General features: G+C 39.6%; 1 protein-coding gene across 1 annotated transcript in view; it reads left to right on the top strand.

Moving 5' to 3' along the window:
• Positions 1 to 25,254, top strand: part of dok6 (docking protein 6) — a 50,104-nt gene extending 24,850 nt beyond the window's left edge. Inside the window, exons 3-9 of the mRNA XM_061064055.1 lie at positions 3,572 to 3,686; positions 9,086 to 9,205; positions 11,910 to 12,099; positions 12,592 to 12,730; positions 14,022 to 14,127; positions 22,274 to 23,298; positions 23,717 to 25,254. Of these exons, the coding sequence (XP_060920038.1) occupies positions 3,572 to 3,686; positions 9,086 to 9,205; positions 11,910 to 12,099; positions 12,592 to 12,730; positions 14,022 to 14,127; positions 22,274 to 22,428 (825 nt within the window). The 3' untranslated portion in view covers positions 22,429 to 23,298; positions 23,717 to 25,254. The remainder of the gene's footprint in view (positions 1 to 3,571; positions 3,687 to 9,085; positions 9,206 to 11,909; positions 12,100 to 12,591; positions 12,731 to 14,021; positions 14,128 to 22,273; positions 23,299 to 23,716) is intronic.
• The last annotated feature ends 42 nt before the right edge of the window (positions 25,255 to 25,296 follow it).

The following is a 25,296-nucleotide window of genomic DNA, read 5'->3' as shown; positions in this document are numbered from 1 at the left end:
TATGAAGAAGAGAAGTTTAAAAATGTACCGTATAGAATAAATGCTATCACTGAGCACTGAACTGTAATACACACTGTTTCCAAAAACCTTGTTTTCGTCCCCATATAAAAAGTTGTATCCGTTGGTTACAGAAGATAGAGGATCTATGAAGACACTTTTTGCCACTTTATCCTTTCCTCTGGGGCCTTCTCCCCCTCCCTTGCTAAAGTAATAATCCAGACTATAAAACATCTTTCTCTACCTCTTAAGCCATTTGAAACACTCCAATTAAGGCTCATTATCATGGTTAGAGGAGATGAAGTGAAAGGAGTAGCTGTGTGAACAGGGTTTTACAGTAATGAGAGGAGATAACAGCGACTGATATGGGATTTTGACACCAGGTTTCCTATACGTGACTGCAGTTTGAGAGCTGATTTAGTAACCATGCGATTATGAATTAGGTTGGGGATTTCTCACACTCTGGGGAGTCTTTTTCAGTTTTTCATATTACAGTACACTTTCAAGTACAAGCTAGGTAGATGCTACTTGCAACGCTTGCTGCTTCAGTATCACCCATGTATTGTGAATGAAGCGTCTCCCTGCCTACTGCATCATGCTGTCACTCGAGGCATCCAGTGTGGCTGTAACCCCCCTCTCAGAGGCATCTCATACAGCAGGCGCTGGAGTGAGCGATGAGTGCGCACATGCACCAGTGCACCTGGTAATGCATCGCCACAAAGATCAAGAAAGGTCCCGTCTGAGGGCTTCATTCAACGCTGCAGTGCTTTAGGAGGAAATAGGCTGCAATGGTGGCTGATTTACAGAATCAACACAATGGGGACTGATTTTTTTTTTTCTTTCTCTTTCCATATCCCCCTCACCCCCACTCTGTCTTTTCTTATGCCTTTCTCTCTTTCTGACACGCACTGGTCCACACAGTAAGACAATCCCTGAATAATTTTTTGCATTATTTTTAGCCCTGTGAAAAGTTGTTTTTCTGTGTGCTACATATCTAGAGTTTTCCTGAGCTCCTGGCAGAGGCAGATAAAGTGAAAAGATGGAGCTGTATTTAAATGCCTAAATATAACAAGTCCAAAGAGTGGAAATAACTGGAAAAGCTAAGACATTTTTTAGCCCAAGCCATAGACTGTATAAAACTCTGGATGTAGCCATCTTGACTTTACCGATTGGAATGTAATCGTCTGATTTAAGTGTCAAGTTTGTTTTCACTGTGGTTTTTTTTTTGGAGCCAAAAGTGACTTGGACAAAAGGCTGGAGCTGGAGAGAAATAAAGTTATGCTAAGCTGGCTGATGACAGAGTTTGCAACAGTGTTTCCCACAGCAAAATATTGTTTTTAATGTTATAACTGTCCAGAGTTGTTAATATACATGTCAACATATACTGTATAGGTCTAAAACAGCTGAGAAAGCTTGTCGGACAGAAATTGGCACACTCACTGCTCACTTGTACTTGTACAAAGTTTAAAGAGAAACTGAGAAAAACAACACGAACTGAACAAGTATTCAACTCCATGAAATAAAAAGGGATAATGCACTACTAATACACATCGGGCTACCAATACCAATCTATAGACAAATTGTTTTCTGTTTTATTTTATTTGTATATAGGCCTATATGTAGAGGGTTTTTTTTCTAAGCCAGCAAAAGCAGCCAGTCAAGAAATTGCAATTTTTGGAAGATTGGTGTTCACTTCACTTTTCAGCTTCAAAGGTTACAGGTTGGTCTTGGTCACACACTGTTGGTTGGGTTAGTCCAACACTTTGGTATAGAGGGAAATATATTTCTTACCACAGTTGGAGAGATTGAAATTTTGTACTGACATGTACTCTCCCCATGATGTGTCAACATCTATAAAAAGACTTTCAGACATTCATGTGCCCTTCAGAAGTTTGCAGTCTTAACTTTCATCTCCCAGCTTGTCCGTTATCATGGTTTAAAATTAAATTCTTGTCAATAATATTACTGTTAGCCTAAGAGAGTGAACAGCCTGTTGTAGTAGTTTATATCTGCTGACCATTAGCATGTTAGCATTGTGGTTTTAAACCTTTTTAGCATGCTGGTGCATGCTCATTTCCATGAGCTGATGGTTTTATGCAAGCAAGCAAATGTTAGCATGCTAAAGTCAGAGAGTGAACATGGTCAACATTATACCTTCTAAACATGATCACATTAGCATTGTCACTTTGATTCATTTAACCAGCTGACTGTTAAACATACTGGCCAACCTCTGCTGGCACAGCATCAAAAAGCTGCGAGCGTAGCAGTGAACTTTTAGTCTTTTTAATATTGGATTTAACTCACAACTTTGAATACATGAAAAGAAAGTAGAGGAGAGTAGATGAGGAATAGGCCTCATCACTGATGATTCACTTTGCTTGGACTCTTGCGCCTTGGGCTGGGAATGCACCCAAACCCTCTCCCCTTAGACACACAGCTACACACACACACACACACATAGACATGAAGAGAGACTGAAACATGCACACATATACACAAACAGACACAAGCAGAGAAAGAGATAAGAGGCTGGTGGAATTCACAGCTCAGAAATTCCCACGGTTGAGGCTTTCTAAGTGTCAGTTAAATGTATGAATAGCCCGCCTGCGGACAAATATATACTGTCTTCACAGGAGGAAAACATAACCTGGTTTCATATGAAATATTAAGATAGTATCTTTCTGGGGGATAGAAATAACAAATAAAAAAAAAAGATCGGCTATCTATCCATAACTTCCTTTTCCTGGTCTTTTTTGCCTTGCATGAATTCTGATATCCTTTTTGTTTGATCCCGCTCTCTGTGTATGTTGAATGCTGAGCAGGTAATATCAGATAGAGGTTGAATTTATTACACATAACGTTATCGAACAAAGAAATCTGTATTCCACATATGTTGACTGTGTTATTAGGTCTGCTCTTTTAACCTCATACAGTTCAGCTTTACTATACGGGCAGTGAGCCCAGATAATTCATTCCCAACAGCCTGGCAAAGGGCCCACAGTTAGCGCACAATGGACTACAATAATGTAATGGGCCTTATCTCCAAGGCAGAGTGAACACAGGGAACAAAATGGCCTGTAAATGCAGGTGATATTCAATTAAATGTAATCTTCTTTTTTTTCCATTCACGATCAATCTCGTGGTAAAGTGATTTAGATGCTTTTGATCTCACTCCTCTCTATTGACTGAAACAGCAGGCTGAAGGAGAGCGCTTGAGCAGAGGATGCAGTGCTGTACAGAATGAGTACCAGGCCACATTTACTCATGGAGTGCTTTTACAATAAATAGCAATACATTGCATGCTTCATATTGTATCGCAGCTGGTGGAAGGAGCAGACATTGTAGCTGTGAAGAGCTTTTTGTAATCATCGGGAAAACTTCTATTATTTATTTATCCCCAAAGATCACCCACATTTCTATTTGACTTGGCCCTGTTATATATGCTAAGCCTCTAACTACTATTGCACTTTCAGCGAAGCAGTGCAAGATGGCACTTAAGCCCTACTGCTGCTCCTGCTCCTGCTGCCTCTGTTCATTCAAGCTAATGTGCTCTCTGCCACTCTCCCCTTCCTAGATCACTGAGCTCCATAACATCAAGAACATTACCCGAATGCCGCGGGAGACAAAAAAACACGCTGTGGCCATCATCTTCTGTGACGAAACATCCAAGACATTTGCCTGTGAATCGGGTAAGTGCCTTTCCTCCCTCCCATTCAAAATTCAAAATTCATCTTTCTCGGCTGAAGTGGAGGGTGGAAGGCATTATTTTTTAATTTTTTTTTTTTTTACATGCAAATGAAAAGTGAAGGGGTGGTTTGAGGAAAGTTTTTCACGAAGCGGAGGAAGAGTCAGAAGTGAGAGGCAGAAAGAGAAAGTGAGAGGTGAAAGAGGCAGCAGAGAATTGGAGATGAGCCAAGTGATGCTCATTTGCCGCTATATTAAGAAGTGGGAGGATCTGTTCCGAAATATTGATTTTCATACTGCAGGTATGAAAAATGATATTGGGCATCGTTTGCAGTGTGTTTCAACCCAATTATAGACTGTAACAATAGAGATTGCCTCTAATACGTGGACAGGAAGCTAAAGAGGTGCATGATCTGCACATGGGTGGTGTGTTCTTCAGATGGAGCTGGATGTATAGAGGAGGTCAGAGGCAAAATTATGCCTTTGCATCCTTTAAACAGAAAAAGATGAAGATCTCTGTCTCGACTCCGGCCTTGTGGATGTGTGCCGACATATGATCAAATATCTTTTGATGGAGAGTAGCAGGAAAGCTCAGGGGAAATATTATTGAACTAAAAGCAGTGAACTCTCTCTTGCCTTTACGCCGTTTCCCATGATCACTCACTTCTTTCTTCCTTCCCCCCTCTCTCTCTCTCTCTTCGACTTTATTCCATTCCTAAAGCCTTCCCCCTCACGTCATCACACGCATGTCTTTATCACTGTGTGTCCACAGACCTCCCATAGTCCTACACTTCCTGAAACACTCACATTTACACCCCTTATTCACCACTATTGAATACAGCATAAAAAATATGTGATATTAATGTGGCTTATTTAATTATGTTCAGGTCCAGGGAGAAAATTGTAATTGATTTGAGGGAAACAGTTTTTTTCTTATATGTTGTTGTAAAACTATATTTGAAAGCTACATTGGCCATGACATGAGAGTCAATCTTAGAAGCCATCAGCTATCATCTGATAACGATCTACGCCTTTGGGAATTATGGCCAACTTCTCGTTAATTCCGATTTAGCCAGCGGACTTCCTTTTCTGTGTGCTGCACTGTTTACACTCCAATTAGCAACTTGAGAAGCGACTGTGTGTTCAGATCAATAACCACAAATAGGATTTCGCCCCTCCAGCTATATCTGCAAGTAAACACCGTCCTTTCGTAGGTCATTACGCCGAAAGAACGCTAGTTCATCTGGAAGTTAAAAAGAGGCTTTTTCTCTAGCTAATTTGTCTGAAAAAGTAACCAATCGTCTTGTTATTTACTCGCAATTAATGGGTCGAAAATGTCTCAGTAAAACAGCATCATGATGCAGATTTGCAAAAAATTAAAAACACAGGCTATTTCAGGTCTGAACTCTGAAAACAACTTATAACTTATAAATGCTTGTTTGTTGAATGGAGTTTTTTTTGATAATTGTTTAATGCATTCAGAAGAAAGAAAGTTGAACGATTGGTTTTTGCAACACAGCACTACACCGTGTCTTAACAGCACGCTCGCTCGCGTCGTGTGCTGTTAGGACACGGTTTTTGGCATGAAGTTGACATTTCCGGTGGAATGATGGCTTCTGGTGGATTATTGTCTTCACATGCATGCAGATATCCGTTTAAAGAGATAATTGAGTCATTGTTGGATTAACACTGATGAGTTCCACCTGCTTTTGCTATCTATGGACTGTTTCTCCTGCATACACTTAAGCCTGATTGGTCAATACTCCTTGGACCAAATACTGTAAACAGAAAACAGAACACTATCCTAAAATGAAGACCCCCAAGTGCACATTCTACATTTTTATGTTTAATCTGTAAATAGAGATAACATGAGCGCTAATTTGGCATCCAGCCTTTCTGCTACAGTGCAATATCACTCGGAGTTTGGATCTGAAAAACTCACCAGGCAGTTGTAAAACAAGCATTGAACGTATTTAAGGGCATCCAAGGATACAACTCTAACTCCATCCATAGAATACAGATTCTATTAACGTGTTGACTTCTTTTTAAAAAGGAAAAAAAAAAGTCATTAAGCCTATGATATCCCTCCATATTTTATTTAAAAAATAACCTAATGATGTTACGACTCAAGCAGTGCCATTATTTTTAGTGTGCTGTCAACGAAACAAGGAACTGAAGAAAAGACTGTTTTTAGATTTCACATTCTTTGACAGCTGTGGGCTTTGAGAGCATCTGTCAAACATGCACAATACAGAGATAAAAGCAGAGTGTGACCTGCAGATTGATATCGCATCAATGTCTGAGATTCTACAGCGGAATTAGGTCCAAACAGCGTTATTGTATTAGTCCGTTTAACCGCCGGCAGCTTCTGTAATCAGGAAGGACAAGCATCCTCCTGACTATCACCTGATTCAATTCTCACATCTCCTTTTCCTCTAACATCATCCTGTTGTTTTCTTACATCCTCATACACTCCATCCTATTCCATCACACACCACCACCACCACACGGTAACATATTTCTTTATGCATGGCACATAGATGATCGCGGGCTGCCACTGTGCTGATGAAGTGTTTGTTTAGCTGATCTTCCACTCACTGGCCTTAAAATTGTGGGACTTTCGAGTCACTTAAAGGCCATAGTGAGCCTAAATGAGCTGAATCTGGAGAGGAATGAGCATAGAGCTATAGTGCAGAACTGCTGCCTGAAGAGTGCGTATGTGTGTATGTGTGTGTGTGTGTGTGTGTGTGTGTGTGTGTGCGCGTGTGTGCGTGTGCGGCTCTTTTTGTGCTCTCTATGTGTGTGAATGAAGTGCTTCAGGCAGCAGCAGACCTTTCCTTCACCCTGCAAAGTTGTATGTATCTGTCCCATTGGACACCAGAGTTGATCTGACAAACAGGCTGTTAGATATTACCCAAGCTAGCTTGAAGTGAATTAAGGGAAATTAAATTACCTCCAAACATATTACCGTACATAAGCAGACGCTGACTCTCAGATAATTGACAATGAATCATTGTGCCGTTCCCGCTCTTCCACATGTGTCTCTTTGTACGCATCACTGGTCATAGTAAGCTTCATATCCCAGAATTCCAGCCTGGAGTTAAAGAGCTTCAAAGATAACCAACTGCGGCATTTGGCTCATTTCATACTTCAGTAACTCTAACCAAAAGCCCACATAAGACTATTGGAAATCTTCTACACTGTAAACTCTTTTTTTTTCTGACTGAACAGGAAGCAATTTGGTATTCACAAACAACATACTGCCACGCAGACTTCCGTATTTGATACCTGAATTAATTTGTCTCCAATTAGCGTTCGATTAAAGAATCCAGTCTTATGATAAATGCCTTCCCTTCTCTAAGTGCCAGCTTTATTAAAATATAACTGAGAGCGTGGTTCTTGTAATTTTAAGAAGAGTAAATAAACATAATTCTCCAGATTAATTCCCAATATTACACATTAACATGAACCTTCAAGGAATAGACTGATGTTGATATGACTGCTGTCTTGCAGCTAGTTTTATGAGAATATAAATTCTATAGCAGCTGATTAGCTTAACTAACAATCCATACAACTCCAGAGTATTGTGCATTGCTTGTAGTAGGCCTATGGATTAAACAATTAAGAAATAACATGTTTATCAGCAGGCTGAGCTGGCATGTTTTCTTCAAACATTAGAGGAAGCCAGACCAGCTGTATTCCTCAGCTGCTATCTTGGTGCTGAGATAAACGTAGCTATCCATATTTTACCACCAGCTTCTTTCTAAGATCTTGGCTAACATCCCGTAAACCCAGCATTTTGTTCTTTAGTTGTAATTATTAAAAAAAAAAAAAAAAACACAATATAACATGTTTATCAGTAACTAATGCAGGCAAGTAGAATTGTTTCAAAAATGGAGGAAGCCAGAGCAGCTATATCCCCCTATCACAATCTTTGCACTAAGCTAAACTAAGCTAGCCCTGGCCAGCTTGTTTGCCAAGCTAACACCTGTGACAAATAAGGTGTGGTTCAAGTATTCATTAAATTACAAGAAATAACACATACCATAAAACTTCTACTAAAAACCCAATACCGATTTGAGGCCCAGTCCCCTTTACTAACCTGGTATCACTTTTTGACAAATAAATGCAGGTCTCAATTAAAGCCCTCTATGCATTTAGTGTTGCAAAAGTCAGCAAGACAAAAATTAAAGATTATTTTCAACATCTGCCCAAGAAAGACAGAATAAAGTGCATTAAACATTAGTGCTCTCAGAGTGTCCTGCATGATTATCTGGATAAAGATTAAAGACATTTAAACCTCAGTGAGTGACAGGAGGGTCGAGGAGGACTCTGTTTGTAGAGATGGAAATACATTTTGGGATTATGAAACTTCATCTTTTTTGCTAAATTGTAATGCTGTGACATATGCCTTAAACAACTAAAAACATTCTGATATGTTTACGGCTTCATAGGCTAACACAGCACTTGTTTGTGATTCTATAATCAACATTCTAATTTTGTACAAAATTAAATATTCTTTCTGGTGTAAATTTACAATTGTCTTATATTTCCCGCCTTTGCTGTCCACAAGATTTGCTAGAAAATAATTAAAGGCTCGTCTCTTGCTGACGTCTGTCCCAAATAAAGGCAGGGTCATTTCATAGACTGGAGTAAATAAAAGCTAGGCTAATAATTGAAGTTTTATGGTAAATAGCCTAAGTAAGTTCTGCTCTGGTAGCAGCAATTTGACAATTATAATAAAGACTTTGAAGCTTTCTCAATCTTGAAGTATTTTTGATTAACTTGGGCTAAACAGCTTGTGGTGCTTGTCAACTTTATATTTGATGTTATGTTTGTAAAAGGAGAAGTTGTCATTTTACTTTCGACAAGTAGTCAGATAAGGCCTTCTCATTCTGCTGAAATATTCTTTACTTTATTTCATGAGTACATTTCCTCTCCAATTCTCAAGCTTGAGCTAAAGCCATTCGTTTAATTTAGAAAATAGCTTATTGATTGTCGGACTAGATGACCACCAGTTTCATTTGAGACTGTGGTCATATTGTTTCAGCAGAGCTACTTTTATTGAGTATTGGCAAAGGGGGGGAGGAGAAAACTAGCATTCATCTCTCGCCGACTTTCGCAGAATCCACCTCCTCTTTTAATCTACACCTAATCGATCAGATAGATTTTTCTCTCCCCTGGATACTGTTTGCTGTGCTCATGTCCTGTATGTGCAGCATTTTATTCTGAAATTCATTGGGTGATTTATGGACCTGTGCATGTGCAAACACAGTAAAGGCAGCATGGTTGCGTTAGTATGATTTTTGACGGGTTGTTTTATTGTCCATGCAGTGTTATTGAGGGGATTTGTGTGTTTGTGTTTCATCGTTAACATGCATCAACGCTGTGTTTGTGTGTGCAGAGCTGGATGCCGAGGAATGGTGTAAGCTGCTGTGTGTGGAGTGCCTCGGCAGCCGTCTCAACGACATCAGCTTGGGAGAGCCAGACCTGTTAGCAGCGGGGGTACAGCGGGAGCAGAACGGTGAGTGCCCAATTAGTCCCTGCTAACACAGACAGCCATTCAGGGTCAATCTCTCTCACTCCCGCCACTGAGCATTTACCGGTTGCACTACAATCCCATATGAGTTAATGCAACCAAGCCCTCAGAGGTTTAAGGGAGCAGAACAGGGCTGTCCAATTAGGCCTGGCTAATTAGGGCCAGTTTTTGTCAATACCTGATCCAAAAGTCCCCTGTTTCCGTCTTTAGTTACATTAGCACATGTTGGTTTAACTTCTGAAGTACGTTTGGGTGTGTGTGTGTTGACCGAAACCTTTTTGTGTGTGAGTTAGAGCACAGGTCACAGGCTGTGGTCGGGGCTCTATTCCAGTCCTAATGAGAAGTGCTGTGCATCACTGGCTTCCCTCATAATGAAGCTTGTCACAGAGATGAATGAGATTATGGCTCCTGAAGCCATATGATATAAATGTGCTTCCCCACATATTTCACTCACAGGAAATAGAAATGGAAAAGAGTGTGGACAACAGGGCACCGCTATCACAGAGGAGCTCATTCTCTGTGTAATTTGTAAACTCGCAGAGGAAATTGAAAAGGCAACAAGCAAAGAAGAGCAGTTTAAAGTTGTAAAAAGGGCGAGTAATTGAAAAGAATCTGCCGTCATTTCAACCCATTTCATTTCACTGCAGCTGTAAACTGAAATTGCATTCTCCAACATAACTTGGGCCGGTTTATTCAACATATCAATACACAAGTTTTGACTGCGCTGCGGTGAACCAGCCGACTGTAAAAACTCAATCCCGTTTCCTTCTCTTGTGGCACAAGTCCTGCTGTTCGGAGCTACAGTGTTACAGAGACAAACAGAGCCATCCCCTCTCTGCTGCCTGTATTAATGAATGAAACAAGAAGCTTGGGGCCTTCGATGGTGTTTCAATTAGTAGCCCTCCCCAAACAGCAGGGGCACATAATTAGATCAGAGTTCATTTTCACTGTCCCTAAAAATACGCCTCACTATGACATTGCCATTTCCTATCCACTGCAGACACATGGCTTATTTTGAATCATTAAGCATAATTAGTGAGAACTAATTTAGATTATGGGGACCTCTGCCCCTCTTCCTTTCCTCTGCCTGCCTCAGAGAGTTGGTTTAATGTGAAGAGGCAGATTTGGCTCCCTGATCCCAGCACAGCACGATGGATGGCTAGGTACACACTCTAAAGGGTTGTTTTACTCTGTATATGCCACATTGGATACAAGACAAAGTATAAGTGAGTACAGTAGACAAAAGACAGTTAAGTGTATTTTTTGAAAACCGCATGAATGCACAAAATATCAAATTCTGTCAAAGGTGCAACAGATATACTGTTTCAGTCTTTTGGTAACCATGTTTCCTCCTGAAGTGAGACTTGATTTATCCCAGAGGGCAATTTGGTTCCACAGTCCACCCAGACCATGCATGCAATGTTGACTTAAGTCAATACTTTTTATCTTCATCTGACACTACTTAATGCTACGATGTTTTGCAGGTCATTTATTTTCCGAGTGGTCTTCATTGAAATACATAACATCTGTTTAATTGCCACATCTAAAAGGATCCTTTCAGAAAAAAACAATTCGGAATGATTTGTCTTGCAAGCGATAGATCGATTCCCATAAATACAAATATTTGTCTGATGAGAAGACAAAACCAAAATCTGAAATTGTGTGTAAATTTAAAATTAAAATGATACTTCAAACTATTCAAATCAAACCTGAGATTCAGGGTTCCATGTTTCTATGAGGTCAGACTAAAGCAGTCTTTTGTATACTAGTCAATCCTAAAACTGAATATGGAGTTCAATCCAAGATCAAAAGTACATTTAAGGCCTCTGAATATCCATTGTGTTGTGTCAGATAGCCTTTATGTGTCTTTCTGTCTTGTCTTTAATTGTAATGTTGTAAATTAAGCTGCTGTGAGGCAAGTCAAATTTCAGATGTTGTCTGACAAAAAAAAAGTCCTATTAACCAATCAATAGGTTTAGTGTGTTGAAAAACACAAATTTTCTTTCTTGTCAAAAGTTAAATTTAAAAAAAGTTGTACAACTTTAAGCGCTGATGCTGAATTTAGGAGATGGTTAGCATAGCTAAGCTTAGCAAAGATGGCAACTGGTTGAAACATGTCGCCTGGCTTTCTTCATGATACCAAGAATTTGCCCGCATAGAACCTCTAAAGCTTTGGTTTAATAAATTGCTTGTATTTTATCATTTCATTTTTTTAGCTTTAAGAGGCGCTAGTTTCTGATTTAGTAAATTTCACAGAGCTAAATTCGCCAATACCCACCAGGTCAGTCACAGTGCTAGGCTAAGCTAAAGGGCTTCTGGCTGTTGCTAGTCCAAAATATTAAGCCTGCAGATATACGTATATAAATGGTATTTATATTAAAATGTAATTCCTGCCAAAAAAGCTAATAATGGTTTGAATAAGGGGTCTTATTCACAACTGTTCTGTCCTGTGGATAATACAAGCTGTCAGGGACAATGTGTCTGGATCTGGATGTTTTAAATCTTTTTAATGTCACACTTTAATGCTACTGTAAATTACAATTTATTCACCTAAATTACACCAGGATAGAGAAAGAACATTTCAAAATGTGGACAAAAAAAACTAGCGTCATGGCCACTGTAGCTATGTAAGAAAAAATGTTTACATTGTGATCTCTTTTTGAAGTAATCCAGAGTTTTGTCTATGCAGAACGTTTCAACGTGTACTTAATGCCCACGCCGAACCTGGACATCTATGGGGAGTGCACCATGCAGATCACCCATGAAAACATCTACCTGTGGGACATTCACAACGCTCGGCTCAAACTCGTCATGTGGCCTCTCAGCTCCCTGCGCAGATACGGACGAGACTCGACTTGGTTCACTTTTGAATCTGGAAGGTGTGTGTGCTTAAAGATACATACTTTTGTGTCTGTGTGACTGAAGGGTTGGCAGTGGGAATGAAAAAAAATAAAAACTTTTTTGAAGTGTTGTAAAAACTTCAACAAAGAAACTTTGGATATCCAAAAACATCCCAGGATATCAACGTTTGCTGCAGATCCCTCCAGGCACTGATGTGACAGGTGCCTCTGTGGGTGCGTGTCTTTGTTTGTGTACTGTATCTACTCACGCATTTGTGAGCGAGTTTAACTTCAGTGGACTATTATATCAGCGCGGCTCTCTGTAAGCGCACATTCAACCATGCACATTTGTAAATCAGCAATCCAAGAGCGAATGCGATCAAAGCCTTTGCACTTCTCTCTCTGTCTCTGTGTGTGTGTGTGTGTGTGTGTGTGTGTGTGTGTGTGTGTGTGTGTGTGTGTGTGTGTGTGTGTGTGTGTGTGTGTGTGTGTGTGTGTGTGTGTGTGTGTGTGTGTGTGTTCCTGGCGCAGGATGTGTGACACAGGAGAGGGTTTGTTCACGTTCCAGACGCGAGAGGGGGAGATGATCTACCAGCGGGTCCACTCGGCCACGCTGGCCATCGCCCAGCAGCACGAGAGGATGATGGAGGAGATGGAGAAGAGCTCCCAGGTACATTTTTCATATTTTGGTTGTCTTTGTGTCACAGTGACGCCCACTGATTTATTCTAGCACTGCCAACATTACAAACATCTAATGATATGGGATCATTTGTAGAGAGACAGAATTTGATAACACACAGATATTAGGGGCGGGACACAATACAATACATACATACAATCCAATCCAACAAGCAAAATGTAGCTCACGATAACAATAATATCACGATACAGTGATTCTGGGATAATATATGTATTGTACAATCACACAATGATACATCATGATACCTGATTAACGCCACAGTGAGGAGACATGAAGTAATGATGCAGTGAGTTTTAATTGGAAATTAAATCTGTTGAGACTGCCAAAGTTTTTTTTTGTTAAAATATCAATATCTTGCACCGATGATTCCATAATTATTTCACATACATCAACATGCCAAATCAATATTTTGATCTACCGCTAATGCTGTTAAATTATATTTAAATATATAGTTTCATTGTTTTTCCCATAAGTGTAAGATTTAGCCTGACCAAACAAGTACATAACTGGAATATTTTTTGGACCCCATAAACACAGGAGCAATAAATCCTGGTTTTCACACACGTGAACATGCATGTGTCTCTAGGTATTGCCCTGTGCTGTCTTGGACCGGGAGCTGAGTCCGACTCCCCACGGTCTTGGCCTCCGCTCCCTCCTTCCATCATAACACCCCTCCATCCCTTTACTTCCTTCCTTCCTTTCTCCCCCCTCCTCCTCCTCCCTGCTATCATCTGTATTCTTTATTTATGTAGGCCTGCCTAGTGTTTGATGAGCCTTGACCATATGGCCGTGCACTTGGACCTCACCATTTGGGAATTTTTCCAAATGCAGCATTTAGCCTCAGCTCTATAAATCACATGGACAGCTACATGAAACTTACCACTAATAGTTGCATAAGAAGGGGGGGTGGGGGGGGGGGACTTATCATTAAATATGCTAATTCTGCTTCATTCCACAAAGTGAATGCAGATATTCTGCTAAAATATTGGTCTCTCATTTATATCAAGTCACTTTTTGGCTCTCACACTGCAAATAACAGTCTAAAACACATCACCCAGCGGCACAACAACATCCTAATCCCAAATGCTTCCTCATCTCATCTGCCAAGCAGCCATTCAGAGAGGAAACATGCCATTCATCCCGCAATATACTGTATACGCACGTTCTTTGTTTACCGACACACCTAGAGCAATTTCCCCCGTTGCGAGCAAGCGACAGAAAGTGAGAGACTTTAAGTTTTTTCTCTCTGTGTCTGTTTCAGATCCACTCCAGAGAGACGCTTACCAAGTCCATCTCCCTGCCACGCAGCGCCTACTGGCAGCACATCACGCGTCAGAACAGCGTGGGAGATCTCTACAGTTACCAAGGTACAGGCGTGAAGCTACTAATTATGTCACGCAAAGTGTTGCTGTTTCTTTACTTGATTCTGTCACTGGAAATGTGTGGAGCACTTTGAGTGAGGTGAAGGGAAGACAGGTGGAGAAAGAAGAAGACTGAGTGACAGAAAGGAAGGAATACTATACCCAGTGATGGAGGAAGTGTCATTTTACATAACTTGTTTTTCTCAGGAAACTCTAAGAATCAAATCTTATTTTATTTTTGTTTCTATTCATATAACTATACATCATTATAATATACAAAGCTATAACTACTTCTACTATAACTACACACAACATTCATTAACATACAACACAGCCAAGTGTCATTCATTGATTAACCAAGGGGACGATAACTGAGCGTTGGTTCTTCATATGTCTTCAATATATGAGACATATTATGTTCAATGTTCAACAATGACTCTCAGTACTTAAGATTAGTTTCAAGAAACTAACTTGTTGGACTTATCTTCTGATTGGTCTGCTGGACTGTCACAAGAAAGGTGCTATGGAAATTTGAACATGCAGGAGACACTGTAAGCATTGAGATAATTGGCTACAACAAAGAGAGTCTAAATAAAAAAAAAATGTCTCTGGCCGTCTGCCCATTTCACAAATAAACCTAGAAAAACCTTAGCTCTTCATTTGGCATCTGATCTGCAACATGAGACATACACATCTGTGAATTAAAGCCACAGACTCAATCAGATGACAAAATGAGCAAACTCTTAAATTAAATTACAAACGGCTCATATACTTTGATTTAACCTATTTGTTGATGAAATTCACTTATTATTACTTATACATTTAGAGCTAAAGGTAAGAAGCATTTTCTATTTAAGGTAAAGGACAGATTCATAGTTTAATCAGAATTAGCACAAAAAAAGTTTTCAATTCAGTCACAATTTTTTTCTCTCTGTTAACATTTCGTAAATTTAGCATTACATAAACAGAAACACAGAAATCAAAAGCACATGATTATGGACCAGATAGTTTGTGTGTGTTCTTGTAAGTACATTAGACATTTAATGTCAAAACAGCGTTGTCAGTAGGGTTGTGCAATTAATCCCATTTTCATAGTTATTTTGATACAAGCATTCGCAATAAACACCTCTATTGCTATAAATAAGACATTTCTTTGATGTAAACAAGTACTGCTTTCTTACTCGGCAAGCATACATTAACTCTTTAGATGGAGACTTAGGTATACTGGGCATGCTTCCACACATTTTTGATGCCATCAGATGTGGTTAAATCTAGTTAGCTAGCTAGCTAAAGATTGGTATCAGCTACATTGCAGCAAATTATTTGGTAAAGAACAAGTGTTGAAAAAAATGCTTATGGGATTGGTTTGAGATTCAGGAGAACCAGGTTGCAAACACATTTATATTGTAAATCATCAGACAGACATACTGGCTCTTTGATTTTTTTGTTTTTTTATTAACCATACTTCTTATCGTTATTGCAATATTGAGATTATTCCACATCGCATGTTTTCCTCATACTGTGGAGTCCTAATTGTCGGTCTGTATTTTTCCCTGTGTTCACTACATGCACTCAGGAAAAAGGTGTGTCTGTGTGTGAATGTTGATGTCTGTTTGTAGACCAGAGGCAGAAAGGTGATTAGTGAGCTGATGAGATTATGCTCTGTCTATCGTATTAGTTGATTAGTAGACTTATCTGAGGATTAGGGGCCTTTTGGCTTTCACTGATAGAGCCGAACAGAAAGCCAGGCCAGAAGATGAAAGTCGCTCTGACGTCATTGTTTCCTTTTGAAAAGCTGTGGCTGGTGTTTGTGTTTTTTTTTTTCATTATCATTTAATTGTGGCCTGATAAGCTTAAAAGCAAAAAAAACTAACTCTACCAAACATGTTTAAACTCATAAACACATTAAGTAAAAAAATAAGTTTCTACCTCAGGGTCATTATTTATAGGCTCAGTCTCTGTAAACCCTGTTTTTAAACTCTTCCTCTCCAAACTCTGGTGAGCAGAGGAGCTCCTCTCTCATCCATCACCCTGGCATCTCCGCTGCTCCTCCCACACTTTCTCTGTGTGTCTGTCCAGTTCAAAACAACCCTCCACCTTCAGCTTGCACACATTCAGCTCGAAACATTATCTCCCTTCCTCTCCCATGAATAAATTGAATGCATCAGTGTGTTTGAGGACACAGCAGGAAAAAGGTCTTGTCAGACAACGAGGACGACAAGGTGATTCTGGGGAGTGACAGGAGTTTAGCTCCCCTCGCGACACCGGATCTTTGGACTGTGGAAGGCGTGTCATGCATGCTCACACACACAGACAGACAGACACACACACACACACACACAGACACACACACACACACGGTGCGTCTAGTGCTTGCAACATGGCTCACAGCTTTTACTAGATGGCAGGAGTTGTATAGCTAGCTAGCTTGTGAATTTGGTCTTCTACATCAGGTGGAACTTGTCATAAAGTTAGTGATAACAAAACCCACCCACTAAGAGGGATGATGTGATTGGTCAATTTTACTGTTCTATCATTTTATAGCTGGGTCCCTATTCACAGAGCTGGAAGTGTAGCATTTTCTGCTTAGCAACAGCGGAGGCTGGACAAACTCTCGCGTACTAAGCTAACACGGCCCGAATGTGATATCCTGGACGAGACTGGGTCTGTTCAGGATGGTACGGTCACAAGAGGTGGAACAATTCTGATAGCGTCACAAATTGTCTTCTTTCGTCGAACCCTTCACCTTATAACATGAACGGAAAATGCAGGGGGAATGAGAGTATTTTCTCAGAAACATTTCACTCCTATGTTGATTGACAAATTATGAAAATAAAAATAAAATTTGAACTGATTACTTTGAAAAAGTTATTTTTCAAACCTCAGGTTAATGAAGTAAATCATGGTGTACATTCCTTCTTAAAAAAACATCTATTCTATTTGACACACTGCTTTTAGTCAGACTGATATTAAGTTGTTAATTTATTTTTGTACATAATGTTTAAGCAACTTGATTCCTAAAAGGAGATGGTTATAATATGTTTAAGATACTCTTGTAATTTATGTACAACTTCTGGCAGTTTAACTTCCAGGAACATCTCTTCAAGAAATACATCTCCAACAGTAACTCACCTATAGAAGTGGATGGTGGCTTCTCCTGGACTCAGTAACAGAAACATCAGCTTATTTTCCTCTAATAATGCTGATATTAGCCAAAATGGATTAAGCAGCAAATTGGTATAAGAAATAAGGAATTTGGACCATGACGGCTGGCTGATCAGCTCCTTGGCTCCCTGCGTGCGTGATGAATATCCTATCAGCACAGTCAATTTGCTGAGTCATGCTCGGGTTGCTTTCAAATACCCTGCGGGTCCGGGGGAATAATTAAGGAACACAGTTTCCTGTCCCATTGAGGTTTATTCACCTATTTGTTTATTTCTTTCCCCCTGTTAACGCAGGAAGCAGGCGGTAAAGTTTTCCTTTATTTTAATTGATGTCACATCTGTTTTTATTGAGCTGGAAGTGTTTCAAAAATACATCCCCAAAAGCCTAGTTTGCCATAATTGAAAGTAATAATGTTGAAATGTGTTTTGTTTAAAGGTAAGGGATGTGGAGGTGTTGTAGTAGAAAAAACAGTTATGCTGGATCATCTTTATAGCTCTATAAAACAAAATGTAATCTAATATCCTAAAATCCCATAATGAAAATATTTTTGGAACTAAAACCTCACATAGATGTTTTAATGTCTAGAAAATGTAGGATAAAACGATATATCTACGTTGTATTGTTTCCCACCTCTACTCTCCTAATGCTATTCACTCTTTTGCATTTCACTGAAACTGCTGTGTTCTTGTGAGGTTGCTGATGCATACAAATAAGTGCACTTTAAAGTTTCGGAGCTGAAAGAGCAAAGGCGCCTTGCCTGTTGGAAATGCTTCAATTACAGACTAATAGTGGGGATGGAAAGGGAACAAGAATGTCTGTATTTCTTTTACTTGGTTTCATTTTATGACTGTAGTTTTTTTTTTTTTTTTTTTTTTTTTTTACATTTTGCACAGAAACACACAGAAACACTCTCTCTTATTCTCTGACTTTCTTTGTGTTTCACTGTTTAGTGCTGAAGCATTAACAATTCTAATAGAACTGAGTGCGATTCTGGGATCAGCTGGGAGTGTAACTGAGAGGGAGCAAGTATTAGAGGCACAGGGTCAAGACGATAGGAGAACAGGATGATAGCACTATCTTATCTGCAGCAGGGGACAAGGAGCATAGTATATTTCGATACCAAAAAATGAATTCCATAAAATATTCATCACAGATAAAACTGTTTTCAGCTGCTTTGGTTTCTTTGTGATCGATCGTTGGGAAGTTTTCAGTCAGCAGCTGAAGCTTTATGGATCCTGGAGACTATTTTTCACTTCTGTTTTACCACACAAATAAAGACAAAGATTCATGTCAGCAGCCTCGCATAATCCAGAGTTTGCCTCTTCTTCTGGTTACAGCTGTGACTAGTACACCAGCTGGGTTATGGCACTGTGTAGAAGGAAGGTGCAGACAGGTGCGTTTTTGTGTATACATGCATGAAGAGGTGCTTCTGTATCCAGGAACGCCATTGTATCTGTAGGACTCTGTGTGTGTGCCTTAGTGCCCTCCCTACCTGTCCCGTCTGCTCGGGCCCTGCAGCTGCCACCCCGGGCCAGATAGGATGACATGACCTTCTCTGGTAATGAAAAGGCACTGACAAATCACTGTCTGCTCCTCACAGGGACAGGGACAGGGGAGGAGGAGGTAGAGGAGGTCGCTGACACCCTCTTCTCTCTGTGTTTCTGATACTTTAAAACGTGTTAACGTTTGTATCGCTTGTGCAAAAAGAGTGGATCTTATCAGGGATCTGGCTTCACATGACAATCCCAAGTGGGAGCCTCTGGTGTTAAAAAAAAATTAAGCCAATGCAGACGTGGCAAAAACTGCAGTACCTCCACTGTCCACTTGAGGCCCACTGCAAACGTGAGTCAATCTCCATAGAGCCCACATTGAAAATACACAGCGCAGAAATAAACATGTTTACAGCCTGTTACAAAATACCGTTTTGTACGATCGATACATGACTACTGAATATGGGTTTAAATTTAACATGACTCATCGTTTTAAATTGTATTAAGCCGAAAAGTTATGCATAATAAGGGGCATGGCCGCTTTTATGTGACAGGTGGGCCTAGTGGCAATTTGCTAGACATCGCCACGGCTAATTAATTCACTAAACTTATCTCATATTGAACTAAACTGGTAACCTCTCACTCGTTTTGTTTGGTGTGTTTGTTTGTGTCGTTGATACTACGTTTTGCTGGGTGGTTTATGGCACTAATGTTGCACACGGGAGTATCATAGAGTGTTGTCCAGCTCTGCTTCTGATTGGTCCAACTTGAGAGCAGGTTCACTGTCAGTCATGCAGATCACAGATCACCTGTGTCATCAATGTGTCTTTGCCTTATTATTGCTTGTCTTGCGTCGTGATGTTGACTTGACAATGCCTGAAGAAGATCTGTGAGATTGAGACGTTGCTTTTGAAATGAAAGTTGGGAGCTTTTATTACAGTGTGCCAAACTTTTTTTTAATGCTTCTACTATGTGTGTTAGTTTTTCTTTGGATGTGCGTACCCCTTGTTTTGACCTTGTTTTTTCACTGACATAGCCATCTCACTAACTGGCTATCCAAGAAAGCTGTGCTTAAGCTCTTTCTGTGGATGTAAATCTATAATCTAATATGTTATTTATATTTCAGCATTAATTGGCAGGAATTGGAGTCTGCACTCACCATAGCTGACTTAGCCCTGAAGAAGTTACAATGGTCTGGAATTATATTATTATTTTTTAAGTTATTTTGTGTTCTACCACTGGGGATGCAGACAAGCTACTGTCCAAAAATTGTCTTCCCAGATTTTTTTCAGTCTTAATGCCAAGGAAAAATGTTGGACTTGGAAGTGTTATGGTTTTGTTTGTAGTACAAGAAGTAACATCAACCGATTTTATCAGCAGACATTACGCAGTAAAATGGTCCACGTGGAAGGTTAAAGGGGAATAGATAATCACAGAACCTATTAGCAGATTTTAACAACAAGTTAGCTGTAATTACTGTCTTAAGACAGATCTGCATGCAAGCATCAATTCTTGCTTCTTAAGTTGATAGTCGGGCTGTAAACAAAGCCAGCAACACAAGCACAGAAAAGGATCAAGTCTTGACTGATAGCTGATGGGTTCTGAGACAGGCCAGCTAATGAATTTGCCTCAGGTGTAGAATGTTTAGCTTTGATGACTTGGGTCCTCTCAAGGGTCCCCCTCTTGTTCAAATATGGTAATTCTGGAAACAGAAACCAACAATCATGTCAACAGCCCAAAGTCAAACCATGGCTTCAAAAAGGCAGTCAATAAACCGATAGATGATGTCACGGGACTGCATCCAAAATGTATAGTCCATCAAAAAACATTGCCGTTAATGACAGAGAAGATGACTGAACTGGGCTTCCTGCCTTATTTTTTATCAGGCCAAATTGGCCTTGCTTGAGGAGCGATTGTCTTGGCAAAGATGTGAAAAGGATATGCCTGGTTGCGCACCAGGCGTTTCAGCAATCTATTAAATACAATATCGAGGGGAAGGAAAGTCTTCCAGTTTTTTTTTTTAACTCGCAGTACATGAACTGAGCTGCATTTAAAACCTCAAGCTGGAGCCTTATCTCATTTTTCTTTTTTCCAGTAAGAGGTGGAAGGGAAGACTTGTGGACAGAGGTGTGTGTGTGTGTGCATGTGTGTGTGTGTGTGTGTGTGTGTGTGTGTGTGTGTGTGTGTGTGTGTTGGGGGGTGGGGTATGACTCACCTGCATGGCTGCCTCTGTTTTGGTCTCATCCTCACCCCCACACCAGCCCCTCTGTCTTGCTGTTCCCTTACTTCACACAGAAAAGTGTTTTTTTTTTCTCTCTCTCGCTTTCTCTTCACCCTGTCTTTCTTTACTTCTGCATCACTACTTCTGTTTTTAACAAGACTCCTCTCCCTCCGTGACTCTCTGTGACACACATTCACACATCCACTTGACATTGATTACCAGGCTGACTTAGTCATATTTTATATTCTGACGTGTTGTGAGGTTTGCAGTGCGTCTCACGGTCTGAGCCCTGACTCTCTCTGGTGACAGTGTGACGGGAACACGCAGAAAAAAGATGTGTGTGTGTGTGTGTGTGTGTGTGTTTGTAAATGAGTTCACAATGAATGTTTGCAATGAATGGAAATCCGCTATGATTATTACCTATTGCAGGAGAGTTTTGTCTATGTTTTTCTGGAAGATGACTACTTATAGAAAGTTTTCTTTCCAATCAGATTTCAACTATCCAGTTCAAGTTATTTGATTTAAAAACTACACATATTTATAGCTATGCTACACACAGGTGACAAGCAGCAGTCACCTGTTATTTGGAGGTAGCTTGTTCTTAAGTTGGACTCGATTACAGTGTTTTAGATTTTGCGCCTCCTGAAATATTCATCAGTGGCCACTTCCTCCTTATTCGGTGCATGATCAGCAGCCTGCCAGCCACTTTATCCTCAACCTACCTAGCTGAGCACATCTCCAAACAGCATCCTAATATATTATTAATGGTCTCGCAGTTGCACAGAACAGCCCTCCACCCACAAGTATCCATTCCCCCTCTCTCAGTTCACTTAACCAGGATGAACTGCAGAACAAATTGGTCCAATTAATCTAGATAAAGGTGGAGTGAGAGCTAGGAAAGGAAGGAGGCGTTTGAAAAAGATAAATACAAGTGTAAATCGTTATGAAATGAAGATGCTTGTGGTAAAAGTTTGATTTTCTCTCATGTCTGTAACTATTGTACTTTTTTGGGTTTATATATATTTTTGTATTATGTAAGATCCACCTACATCAGAAGGCTTTAAATATATGTTTTCTCTAAATGAAGAACACCAGGATTATTTTTGTCAACATATGAATACATCAGCATGAGCTGTAACCAAGCAACAGTTGTATCATCAACATATTGTCTAAGAAAACAGGATTTGTTTGTTACGGAAAATAAAGTAAAAATTACGTTTTATTCTGTTTTAAAGAAGAGCTCCACTGACTCCTTTCCCACTCGTTATTTCTACAGGAAGCAGCTTGTCAATGACATTCATCCCTCGAGCACAGACGTTCCCCAGCTTTCTATCTGATGAGCCAGAACAGGGGGAGAGCCAGCACCAGGAAGAGGCACCGTCGCCCTCTAGTGGCTGTGAATCCACTTGCAGCCTAAGACCGCTTCAATGACAAAGAATGGCTTCCCCAAAACTGAACACTTTGCCCACTACTGTAGAAAGGATGTAGAAATATGTATAGTGACATGTGTAATATATCATTTCATGGTGTCTGCTGTAGAGTGACTGGTTTATGGAAATGATCCTAAATTGTTTTTTTTGTATGTTGTGTGGCAACAACAGTAGCTACAAAAATGCACCAAAAATCATGAAAGTGTAGTTTTATTTTTTTTGTTCATTTGTTGTCAAAGCCCATAGAACTCAGATTTTTAATCAGTGAAACATTTTTTTTCAAGATGTTATAGTTACGAACACGTCGGGTTCTACTTTTAAAAAATGATCAGAAAAGGTGTTTTTTGTGTGAAATGGATAAAATCACATTAGACTCACTCGAACAGCTTGCTGCCTCAGCAACCAATTCCAGAGAAATTTTGCCATTTTTTGACACATCATTCTCCCAAACTTTTATGTACTTTTTTACCCACTCTCAAGAATGTGAAATTGATCAATGAGTCACACAGAAAAGTGTTCCAAGTTGAAGGCAGTGATGGATCAGCTAAAGCTCTTATTCGGTAACAACCAGCAAAGGGAAAGCGTCATTCCGAAAAATGCTTCGAGTATGTAAGAGTGGACTGTCGAGTCAGAGATGAGAGAAGGTAACTTCTGCAAATCCTCAACTTTAAACTGCTGACCCTACAGTGGGAAAGCAATCTGGGTTTAATGGCTTCCTAGCTTCTCTACAGCCTCGTATACAGTATTTAGAACTGGTTCATTAGCTAAATGTGAGAACAAAGATGGTGATGAGCTGATAGTGAGAGTTAAATAATAGCATCATAGGTTGACAACAAGGATTGTCAACTATAAATATTTGTCAGGCTGAGATGTTGCGTTAAAACTGTACAAAATATTGGAAATAAATGTTAGATTTCAATGATAGTGATAGTTTGTGTTTCTAGGAAATACCTTTTTTCCAAGAGCCACACGAGGAGATTGTTACCGCCGTCATGTTTGAACAATAAATATCAAAAATCCAGCTAGCCTAAAACCACCATCCGGTTAGCTTAGCTTTCATCATGGGGAGAGTTCCTATGTTCCCACAAGTCCTTTTTCAGAAATTTGTATCAGATTTTATCCCCCTTTCTCCCTAACCCTAATCCAGAACTCTAACACTAATTTTGAGAAAAATCGTAGAAATGTGGGAATATCGGGCCTAATTTTCAGTGAAAAAATTCTTAGAAATGTGGAAACACAAGGCTGTGGGAACATAAGGCTGTGGGAACATAGGGCTGACCTATAGGAAGCTAAAAACAACTGCGTACCAGCACCTTTCAAACCACAGCTTGTATTTGCACTTTTGTACGGCGTAAATAAATGATATATGGTATTCATTTTGTGAACTCTAGAGGTGCTGGTATGTGGTTTTGTTACCATTGTCTGAACTAAGTTTAAGCTAACCAGATGTTAGCGCTAGCTTCAGTTTTTGCTTACAGACTTGAGAGTTGATTAAATCTTCATCTCCAACTGTTGTCAAGCATTCAAAAGACTGCATAAGCAACATTTCCATTATAAAAGTGGCTGATCATTGGTGTTTAAAAGCATCTCAGACCTTTACCTTATTTTTTATACCTTATACCATTTTGTTTTCCATTAGCAAGAATACGAACCAGAAACAAACATTGTAGTAATTGTGATAAAAAGAGACAACAGAAAACCAATAAATATTTCAGTGAATCTTTTCTGTAGAATGTGAGTGAAGTTAGCCTACGTGATCCCTGTGACGATATTCTGCAATGTCCTCCTCAAGTAAAAAGTGCCTTCCAACAAAGACCGCAGAGTGTGAGACCTACACACCCAAATTACCATCTTTGGGTTTTAGTTTACCCCTGTAGACAAAATTAAGCACTGAACCTTCAATAACCTATATTTAATCGTCTAAAGTCCCAGTAGCCTCAGAAATGCCATATCCCACATGAAATACTTCTAATCCTAACCTTTCCTCGAGCTCCTTTAGAGATAAGAAAAACACTTGTTGCCTGTTGGTGGCTGTCAACACATTTAGTTTAGTTTATTCTGTCTTTCAGTATTTGTGGTTAAAATGGTTGTAGTTTTTGTGAGGTTAAAGAAACACACAGATCTCTCAAATCCGGAAAAGCCAAGCAACAACTCAGAAATTATAAAATAGATTCCAATGACAATCAGTTTGAGGCAGCAAATACGTTCTTTGATCAACATTAGAGCACTTCCTTTGAGTTTTTAGTTTTAAGTACAGAGAAATAGCTTCCTAGAACTTGAAATTCAAGTACAAGCACTTATTTTATGTTGAAGTTTTGCTATCAGGCACTTTATTTTGTCAATTGTATTTAAATAGCCCGTATGTTTTTATTAAGTTGAGCCTCAAGTAAAGTACGAGTCTACAATTGTGTCTGCATCACAGAGTCCCTATTACAGACAGCTGTTGACATGTCTGGGCACATTTCTGCTCGTGTAGTCTTGAGTCTTAAGCTCAAGTGTGATAAATAAATGTATGTGTAAAAGATCCACTACATCTGGACCATTAGAGCGAGTACAAACTGCAGACTGAAGGAAAGTTCTAGATATCTGTGTTTATCATTTGCTATTCTTTTTGGCATATGTATGTTGTAGCCATTCACTTGTTTGTAGGAATGTCATGTTATCTGTTGCTTCATGATTGTAATTGTGTCAAACTCGTTTGTGTTCAGTTATTGTCAGGTTACATGTTATTAGCACTTTGAACACATTGAGTGTAGTACTACAGTTTTCACTAAATGTACATATGTAATGTTTCTGATGATGAAAGGGTAATAAATTGAATGTTCTACATGTATCAACTTTTTTAAGCTAGCAGGGAATTTTGGAGTCG

Source organism: Labrus mixtus, chromosome 19 (genome assembly GCF_963584025.1).
Source record: "Labrus mixtus chromosome 19, fLabMix1.1, whole genome shotgun sequence".
Lineage (NCBI taxonomy): Eukaryota > Metazoa > Chordata > Actinopteri > Labriformes > Labridae > Labrus > Labrus mixtus.
This window is presented reverse-complemented; position numbering and strand designations above follow the sequence as displayed.